Genomic DNA, 10,310 nt, shown 5'->3' with positions numbered 1-10,310 from the left:
AACATTCACACGCAACACTTTTTCCTATGATTTCAGGTTTATTGATGTTATTTCCAAGTGCACAGCCAGAGAGACGCGTGCATGAGAACTGGGCTAAAAATTAAACTAAGATTACAAATTACATGTGCATCATAATAATGACACATTTCATCGAAAAAGCATCCCTGAAGCTCAAAAATCCACCTAAATTGTGCAAAACCTTCTAAATTTTTTTTATTTTTTTTAATGTGATATTTCATGTATTGACAGTACTATTTACAATAAAATCTTATCTCAAAGAACATAACAGTCAAAACGTTAAAAGAGAAGGAGAAGGAGAAACATGAAAAAATAAAATGTGGCCTCAACATTTTAAGCTGCTAACAGTCAGAAAGAACATCATCGCTTGTCTGGACCAGCGGCTGCCAGAGCACAGCAAGATCTGCTCATTTACAATTCTGATTGTACACTTTTAGGCATTAAAACAGACAACATTTACTACATCTCTTCAAACATCAAAGAGGAAGAAATTAGCCAAAATGACCGTTAAAAAATCCAATTGAGTGTGCAGCTGATGTGCTGGCAGCTCCTTCCTGCTGCTTTGCAGCTCAGAAAGAAACAAACCGTCCACTTGATTAAACGGTGCTGAGACATCATAACTGCTTGGGAATGTTTCTGACACCTTGGTGTTTCTTAAAATATCAAATTTTATACCTTTATATTACATATAATCTACATATAAATGTACAAATAAATACAGAGAGTGCACTAGCCATCGTTTACAGCGCCATCATCATTTTCTCACAGTTCACATCCAGAAAAAGTCAGGTTCTCAGCAGACCAGTCCTTAAGGGACGGCAGCCAACAGTCTTATCTAGAAAGTGCTTATCAGACAGGTGAACATACAAACATTTCCATGCTTAATAAACAGCATCAGTTTACCTTCACCCACACACCACAGATTTGCAGCAAGTGCATAAATAACCTGAGATCTTAACCAAGGTCCACAAGCAGAATAAGAAGGGTAGATTTGTTTTTTTTTCACCTAGATTCGATGTGAAAATGATAAAACTCAGTGCAACTCAATAACTGACTTGTAATTAATGGCATGATCAAAGGTCTGGCAAATCAGATGTTATTTCTCTAGGTAATTATTGATCAGCTGCCTCAAGCCACGGCAAGCAAGTGACTACAATAAGGCACCATACCCTGAAGATCCTCTTTCCAAAGCCTTAAAGCCTAATCTTCTCTTCCTTTAAAAGGTATTAAAGCCCCTTAATTCTTAAACTTCCACGCCATCAGCAGCGCACAGGCGCCCACTCCCGCAGCGGTCAGAATGTACTTTGTATTAATTGGCGTGGTGCGAGAGGAAGTGTGGTCCTCTGAACCCTGCAGCGTTTTCAGCTCTGGGTTAAAATCAGGTGGTGCAGGCTGAGAGGGGTGGTAGTTCTCAACGGCGGGGATCTTTACACTCAATACAGTATCAGCAGCGTTGGTGGTGCATGGTGGTGGTGGTGGTGGTGGTGCAGAGGTGATCTCTTTGGCTGCTTCGCCGTTGACGATTTGACCTTGTGGTGTTGAGCTCTGACCCTCCAGATTGAGGATAGACGGCTCCTCGGAAATTTGCACCACGTTGACCCGCACATCCTGCGTTTCCAAACTCTGACAAGGAGACTCGTAGTGGTTTTCCTCCGGTTCGTTGTGGTTAACAGCAATGCCGTTCTCCTGGCACGGCAGTGCAGTAACAGTATTCATGGTGGTGGAGCTGACAGCAGAGCATGCGGGAATGTGGGCTGAGGTCACGGCAGCTTCGCTTATTTCCAGCCGCTCGCTGTTACCCGAGTAGGGCTCCACAGGCAGGTGGGGTGCAGGGACAATAGGGCTGTCATGATTTTGGGGTTGGGTGCTCATGAGTTGTCCAGGCTTGCTGAGAAACACTGTGGCAGCATCTGGCAGTGGGGAGGCTGCAGCTTCTGTCTGTGGGCTGCTTTCAACAACCTGCAGGTGATAATACAAGTCAGGTAAGCTGGTGTAGATCCTGACTACCTGTCATGTGTGTGAATGTGACTTGACCTGTAAATGCAATGCAAAGAACACTACAAGTTTCAGCTCAGAAATGTTGTGCCGTTGGGTTGAAGACAGCTGTCAAAACTGTTCTACGATTCAGGTTTTACACCTGAATACATGTAAAAGGTTTCACTGAAGGCACCCTGTGTAGTGGCAGCCAAACGCTGGTGCGATGTACAAGTTCATGTGACTACGTAATGAACGTGTGAAGGTTTCACACTAATCCAGCAATCGACAGCTGGCGGCTGTAACATGCCAGCAAAAGGTAAGAAAGCAGGAGTCTGAAAGCCATCAAACAGTGCACCATTTGTATTTTAAATATTAGCTATTTTTAATATTTAAAATCGAAATAATCTTTAAAAGTCAGTTTTGTTGAGGTTTTACGAGGAATGAAATCCACTGAATGCATGAGTTGAACTCAGGGATACAAACAGTTTTGTCAGACACTGAATGTAAACAGAGCAGGACAGGACACCTTTAACTGAGGATATGAAAAAGTGACTAATCTGATATTAAAAGATCTCCAACTTGTGGTTTGTCGCTTAGTTGTGTATCTTCTTTAGCTAAAGGGAGGCTTGTAAGTCAATTTCAGAAGATAAACACAAACCAATCATAGCACCTGATGAGGCTCAAAACACGTCTCATTAATCAGTCTTTAATAAATAGTTTTAAATTAGAAAATATTTTGGTATTCACCTGCGTGGCAGGAGGTTCAGAAGTCTCTTCTGGCTGCAGGACAGGAGTAGGATTTACGTAAACCGGAGGGGTGGTGTCCTGGACTGGAGGCTTCTCTGGGGTCATGATGCGGAAAGACATCACATCAGAGTTCACCTGAGCTGGAGAGTGACTCCGCGGTGGCCTGACCTCGGGGTCTGAGGTGGTTGTTTTTTGGAGAGGATCTGGGTGGGCTGGAGTATCTGTTTCACGCTGTTCAACAAGACCGGACGGCTGAGGAGTGTTCACACCGCTGATGGATACATTGCCATTTCCTGTGTCCAGCTGATCGGGGATCACAGCATTATCACCCGATAGATCCTGGACGTCTGATTCAGAGTTTTCCTCAGGCTCCTGGTGAGAAAGAATCTCCCTCTGAGGCGGTGGGGTTGTTGTAGCCGCCTGAATGTGTGTGGTTTCGGGGGAAGGAGGTGGTGTTGATGGAGCAGGTGCCACTTTAATCCGAGCTGATTGTGGAGGCTCAGCGACAGGCTCAGGTGGGGAAACCGCCTCAGAAACTTGGGCTGCTGAGCTCGGGGAGGCTTGTGGCTGCACAGGGATTTCCAGAGGGGCCGAGGCCTGGGCAGCTGGCTCCAGAGGAGCTGATGCGTCAGCTGGCGGAGCAACACCAGCATGACTGTTCCCAGCACTCTCTGGGACGGACAGACGACCGGCAGATGGTGCTGGATGGATGTGTGCCTGGATGACAGTCGTTGGAGGGGAGCTGGGGTTGGAATCTAGGACAAAGCAAACGATGTTTTGAATGCATATGACCAAAGCTCCAGAAGGACTGACCGACCCTGAAACTACACAGTAAATCATTTATCATTTACCCATTGACCGGAGCTGTTATTACCAGACAAAACAGCACTTATATCTACTGGACCTTAAAAACATAAAGTTATTCCCCGCAGCATTTTGGGGAAATACACCACAAAACCTCCAGGTGGATTTAAGATTATAATAAAATAGTTTATAATGATACACATTAGTGAATATTCAGAGAACAGAAAAATCAAACATTAAAGGGGAGCCAAATATGCAACAGAAACATAAACTCAATATAAAGAGTAAGGCCTTTCAGAATGTAAATGATCTTATTCACTCTTTGCTGTCAAGGCTTAACAGTGCATCATAGCCTGAAAATGTATATGTTGATGATTTTGGAATTTGGAGCCTCGTCCTCAGCTACTGAAGCCAAAAGGACGATGATTCTCCCACACGCCTTCAGAGATATCTCACAACTCAGTGCAGAGTCCTGAGATGTCTCTGAAGGTCAGACAGTACGGAGACACAGTACACACTCGCTCGCCAGTGAACACTTCGTGCATGTACGAACAGAGATGACTGAACTGTCAGCAATCACGTTGGGACCAAAAAATAAACTAAAAACATAACATTTCTTCCATCAACTTTATGCAAAGATTTTGTTTCCAAATGACTGCTGGGTCAAAAAAACAGAACTCAAGTGATCACACGGTCAATTATAAAGCACAGCATATGAGATAATAATGATAATATTAAACTTTTAGATCCACACTTGACATTTTAAAGGCTGTTCATGAAATCATATTGATATTTTTGGGGGGGTTGGCCGCATCAGTGTGGTCCTGTTCAACACTTCTTTGGCAGAAGGCTAACCTGAAACCTGGCACAGACACTGCACTAACCATCTACGTCTGTTAAAGTAACCTGGTTAATTACACAAACTTAGATAAGACTTGATTTCATTTAAGGGTAAAATATTTCATGAATGTCTCACAACACACTACTCGGATCACGGGCAAACCCGACAAATATGAATTAGCAGTGCAGTGCTAAATATTTTCTGGTCTTTTTGCATACACTAAATTTTTTAAAAGGCAAAATGAGTTGAGTTCTACTCTGTAATACACCACAGCAGGTACCTGCTGACTTACTGTTGGTGCCTCTCAGAGTGTTGTATTTTTCTCTGACTTCAGCTGCTATAGTCACATGATCACACGCCTCAAGCGCATCGATGAACTGCTCCGGCCAGTTTTCTCTTCTCTTTAGACAGTCCAGGAGAAGCACCATGCTGTCGTAGTTCCCGTAAGTCTCTCTTTTTGCCTCTATGTTTTCCTACAGTTAGGATTGATTTTAAAAAAGAAAGCACAGGGGAAAAAAACACATACATTAATTTATTGTTAGCATAAAGTGATCATTTTTAGTGACTCAACTGTCAATATCCTGCCAACCTATGATTAAATATGAGAATCCTCATCCAGAAATGTTCATGATCTGATGTTATGTCTTCTAAAAAAACAGAAATAATAAAACTCCCAGTTGTTAATATACACACTGGCCTCAAAAACCCAAACTGGATCAAAACAGAGCAATGAGTAATCAAGTAACTTAAGGTTTTCATTAGGACTGGGTATCAAAACAATTTTTGTGAAAGTATTTAAAACTGTCACTGAAAGATGTTCAGTCAGATCGGTTATCTTATTTAGTTATTCTTTCATCAGATGATTTCAATGAATGAACATCCAGTTTGAGACAATTTAATATTTGAGAGCTTTTGTTTAAGGTCAGAAAAGTGTCAGGCAAAGTTTATGTTGTGGTATCTGTACCAAAACTTTGAAGCCAACACATTATATGACTCCATCACTAATCAAACAATCCTCCACCCCAGTTCAGGATCCTTGTACCTATAGAAACCTACCCTGTCGTGATCCGTCAAGCACGGCAGGTGGGGCACAATCTCTCTCACTTTCACCTTGGACACTATGGTCGGCATTTTGCGGAGCAAGTACTCTTTGTACAGTTTGTCACTGGCAAACGACATCTGTGAAGCGAGAAAGTGGACAAAAGTAAAGACGAGGCGAAATATTCTCCAGGAGACACAGCTGAGCGATATTATTACCATTTTATGCCACTGAGCTGGTAACATAGCAGCGTAACAACAGAAGAACAAGCTTTCTAACAGCGATAAACCTTTTACTCTTAATATTTAGACACTGGAATTGGAACACCAAAAGAAATAATAAAGTATCTTACATAAATAAAACACGAGCAAATCCTGTGCACCTTTAACAAAAAGTGCACTTTAATAAATATTAAACATTCCGCACAGAGGTACAGTCATTCATTTCTCAACAGGCAAAATCCTGTCAATCCAATCTTTAAATGTTTTTGTTGGGTTATGTCCACATTACTGACATGCTGATAAGATTCAGATGATAAGACAGAGATATGCACAGTAAGTCCAAAATGCAATATTTTTTACTCTTGATATCCATGCCAGATTTGTTCTGCGTAATTTCACAGCCTTCAGTAGTTGGTTGGCAAGATTCTCTGGTCACATTACCAACTTCTAACGCCTTCCTTTCACTACATGTGAAATGTGAAAGTACCCGAAAGCACAATCAAGAAATCTGATCTTTGCTGTCTGCAGTTATCGGAAACACGTTTTGGGGCTTTTTGTTCAATGAAACTGAAAGTGAAAGTGAAGCTCGAACTGCCTGCAGCTCTGTGAAACTCCCTAACTGCTCTTTCCTTTTTCAAGGAGGAGGACGACGTTCCAACATTTCACGGTTTCAGCTGTTTGGAGCACGAAGAGAGTTGAAAGGCACCGACTGGTCACTGATTAATCGCCTCCAGACTCCGGGTTAATATCTGAACCTGTGAAATGTGCAGCATGAAAACCTCAGACGTCCTACACCAAAAACACACCCACGCACTCCTGCGGCTTTTCAGGGTCAAACAGAAAACATGAGCACATTTATTTATTTTTATACACCTTAAAACCTTCACTTTGTTTGTACCTAAACAGTCAGCTGGAGTAATCTGTTGTCAGGTTCAGTCAGGTGGGACATTTAAACAAGATAACCTGACGTCAAATGGAGCAGCACGTTAAAGTTCAGTGTAAACGTCTGACGGTGGATTAAATGTCAGGCAGCAACCAAAGAGCAAAGTCTTCCTCCTTGTATGATCAGCAATCGGGGGCCATGGTTTACCTCACACACACACACACACACACACACAGTGTCAGGAAGACATAAAGCGTCGTGTTCAGGCCTTAATAGGAATAAAGGAAGTTTGTGTTTATGATTTTCAAGCATGCATGTAAGTGTAAAGTGACGACAGATCGCAGATTAACAAGACAAGGAAGGTGGTGTGAGAGAGAGGAATAAAGGACCTTGAGTCAAGGTTGGATTATGCAGAAGTGAGCCAAATGAATGACCTCTAAACCGCCAGGTCGTGACTGTCCTTTTCTCGCCGGTCTCCTTGACCGTCCAGGATTTCAAGCACAGCAAGTCTCACAACTAAGACTTGGCAATGACAAGTTTGTAAGCGCTGACAACAAGAGAGAGTACAGGTAGACAGACTTACACGCAGGCATGAGGAAATACTTTATCATGTGCCATTTAAAAGAAAAAACTGCTGACTAATAAGGTTGGAATTAATTGACAAAAGCTGCTCATATGCAAAAAGTACCAACGGAAACCTGTGCGATATTGAAATACATATCGTACATACAAGCAAAAACAAGGATAAATAATGATACCTGCCTACGATTTATTGAATTTAATGTCTTTTTGTGAGTAAAACAGCTGATTAAGGAGGCTGACACCCGCCTGTAAATTACTGAAATATGCCGTGAAAATAATCCCATTAGCTCAACGGACGGAAATTAGCAGGTAAAAGTTGTGTTAGCGGCACTCTGTAAACGACAAGCTAATGTCACCGCTGTTTCCGAAGTTGACAGGCTACCGGAGACTAAACTATTCGATGAAACACCAATTCTGTGTACAGATATTTTAGGTTTGTTTAACGTCCGGTCACTTAACGCAGGGCTCACCTTTCGTGATTTGGTGCCTCAGCAGTTCGTGCCTCCCTCTGAAACGCTACTCCTGCTCTCACTAAAACCTGCGCTATCTTCTTCACACACATCTGCGCAGCTGTGCCCTCGGAGGTCCCCGTTCTCTGTTCCCATTGGACGGCAGCGCCGTCATTCAAACAGAGAACCAATAGGAACGATCCTAGGCTCTTAAAGAAGGCGGGACATTCTTAATCTTGACCCTCACCGTGACATTTCCTCTGCTGTGATGGCAACGGAATTGGATTGGATCTCGACTTCTGGTTTACATCTGTCTCTAATCCCTGATCCTAATCCCTTCACATGGACAGAGACAGAGAGGGGAGGGGACTAACTGTACTCTTTATGCGTGAAATAAACAAGTAGGCCTATAATTACTCAAGCAGTCTACTGTACAAATTTAACACTTTTATATACAAAATGTCATTTTCATGTCACTTCATTTTTATGTATTAAAAATACCTTACAGTATACAAAGCAGTAAAAAAAATAGCTCCCCGCTGACCCACTGTATGAGTAAAATGCTGTTTACACACTGACACATCAGCACTAATAGTTCAATGTTATCCAGCAGTCAGGGAAAACGCTCTCAGAGGCCTTTACTCTGATTACTTTTTTGGGTGGTTGAGAATCTATCAAATTTTATAAACTGATGAGCTAAAATTACAACTAGTAACTGGAGAAATGTAGTGGAGCAGCTGTATAAAGTAGCATGACAACAAAATACTCAAGTACAAGTATCTCAGACTTTTACTTATGTACGGTGCTTTAGTAAATATATTTAATGCCCTGTTTATAGGCTGTATATTGTGTATTTTAGAAAGCAGCACAGATTTCAAACATACTAATCTGCATTTAATCATCGCTAATCTGTGTGCAACAACTATAAGCAACTGCAGCTGTGATATTTTTCTTTAAGTTTATACTTAACCTCATCCTTAATCCATACTTCCATCTGCACACAACCCGCCAGAGCTGCCTTTTTAAGCCGTGAAAACTGCCACACAACAGCATCAACTCTTGTGAATTATTCTGCAATCCAATGTAATAGTCCTTCAGCACAAGCCTCGGGAAGTTTAAGACATGGAGCTGTGTCACTGTGGTGTTCCAGGTGTACTCACCTCCCACAGCAGGCACAGTATAAACTGACAAAAGGTTTTTACAGGGATGTTTCGACACAGGGCCCTGAGCTGCAGAAGACAGAGACTCAAGACTCAGTAAAAATGGATGACCTACTTTCAGTGTATTCACCTGTAAGGGTGCAAACAAATTTGTAGTAAATCACATTAAACAAACTAAGTGGCCCTCAGTAGCCTGCTTTGAAGGCCTGATAATCCAGCCTTGACTGAATGATAATGTTTCCTGCCCCTGTTTGCGGTTCATTGTTGTACTGGATTAGATTGCATGGTGCTGAAGTCTGCTAAATTACCAACCTTATTCCAGATCTCTGAATCGCTTGTTTTGTTTCTCTAAATGTTATTTTGTTTTGCTTGACCATTATTAAGGATTCAAGGATTCAAGGAGCTTTATTGTCATTTCACACACGTAAAACATGAGTGGAACGAAATTAGTTTCCCCGGTCCCAGTATGAGCCCAGTTACTGACGTATTTTTGAAGACCTTCCAATAGTAACAAGGGAAGATGTATAAAAGCATAGCACAACAGGTCATTAGCTGTAGCTGAGTAATAAGAACACAACAGTTACATGACTTTAAATTATGGGTGTCACAGAATTTGACAGCAGCAGAGGAGGACTGAGTCAAGTCAGACCAGAAGGGGGCGCCACTCACTCACTCACTCAGAGGGAGTCGACTGGACGTGACTGTGCGGCCGTACACGGCACGCATTTAAAAATAACAGAACAAAACACTGAAAATGAAATGAGCATGCATCCGGTGATGTAAGTTAACAACATTATCTGGGGGATTATGGGAAGGTTAATGGCATCAGGCGGGATGCTGGTTCATTATATTTCAGTAAACGGGGATTAAAGATGTTTGACTGCACTGTTTGAATGTAAAGATATTGTCTGATTATATGCGGTTTATCCTGTAAACATGTCTGTAATCGCTTAATATTTGATTACATTATTAAATGCACTGCCTCAAGTAAAACCACGTTTCTCATGGATTTATGATCGAAAGAGGGAATTAAAACTCGTCAGCTGATGAGTTCAAATGCTGCCAGCTGCTGTTTGACTGTTTGAACAGTTTGGGGCCAAAGTGACCAATGGGAAACACTCTTTTTGGTTATTGTTTTTTCATGAATCAGATTATTTTAACTCAACATAACTGTTGAGTGTCCCACCTGCAGCAGACTTGTCCAGTCTGGAGAAATTACTCTCTTTGTTTTGTGTCCACTGCATTACAAAACGGGGATTTGAAGTTTTGAGTTTCTGTGTTTAGCAGGCAGGGAGGGTCAAACAAAAAGATGCTGGACTGAGAGGCTTTTGAGTCTGATGCGCCAGTTTTGTCAGGTAAATCGTTCTTTTAACTTTTAACAACTAAATTATTGGAGTACGATGTCTTTGTTTTCAACTTCACATCTCCAAATAATTTCAGGTGATGTCCCAGAGTGTCAGTCAGACCTCGTGGGTTGAACCAGTTTGTGTCATCTTTATTTCGTTGTTTCTGCATGTAGGTGGCGCTCTTGTCCTATTCTGTTCAGGCCATTACTGCTCAACTGAACTCGAAATATAAAGCATGCCACT

At 41.9% G+C, this 10,310-nt stretch overlaps 1 protein-coding gene across 2 annotated transcripts; it reads right to left on the bottom strand.

The window, feature by feature from the left end:
• Window positions 1-18: 18 nt before the first annotated feature.
• On the bottom strand, window positions 19-7,696 carry mavs (mitochondrial antiviral signaling protein). Of its 2 annotated transcripts, none has more exons than XM_046412623.1 (5): window positions 7,583-7,696; window positions 5,444-5,566; window positions 4,668-4,860; window positions 2,743-3,497; window positions 19-1,977 (listed from the first exon to the last, which is right to left on the bottom strand). In XM_046412623.1, the coding sequence occupies exons 2-5, from the start codon at window positions 5,564-5,566 to the stop codon at window positions 1,255-1,257; spliced, it is 1,794 nt and encodes a 597-aa protein (XP_046268579.1). In that variant the 5' UTR covers window positions 7,583-7,696; the 3' UTR covers window positions 19-1,254. The 2 variants fall into 2 exon arrangements, with proteins under 2 accessions (XP_046268579.1, XP_046268581.1); XM_046412625.1 differs by having other exon boundaries at window positions 4,680-4,860.
• Window positions 7,697-10,310: the final 2,614 nt, after the last annotated feature.

This window comes from Scatophagus argus, chromosome 15, assembly GCF_020382885.2.
Source record: "Scatophagus argus isolate fScaArg1 chromosome 15, fScaArg1.pri, whole genome shotgun sequence".
NCBI lineage: Eukaryota > Metazoa > Chordata > Actinopteri > Scatophagidae > Scatophagus > Scatophagus argus.
This window is presented reverse-complemented; position numbering and strand designations above follow the sequence as displayed.

Bases quoted from the DNA above. Each gene is read 5' to 3' on its own strand.
- mavs (XM_046412623.1), bottom strand. From the start codon at position 5,566: ATGTCGTTTGCCAGTGACAAACTGTACAAAGAGTACTTGCTCCGCAAA. The intron at 3,498-4,667 runs GTACCTGCTGTG...GCTTTGTCCTAG, and splicing joins CACCAACAGTAAGTCAGCAG to ATTCCAACCCCAGCTCCCCT. The intron at 1,978-2,742 runs GTGAATACCAAA...TATCACCTGCAG, and splicing joins CTGAACCTCCTGCCACGCAG to GTTGTTGAAAGCAGCCCACA.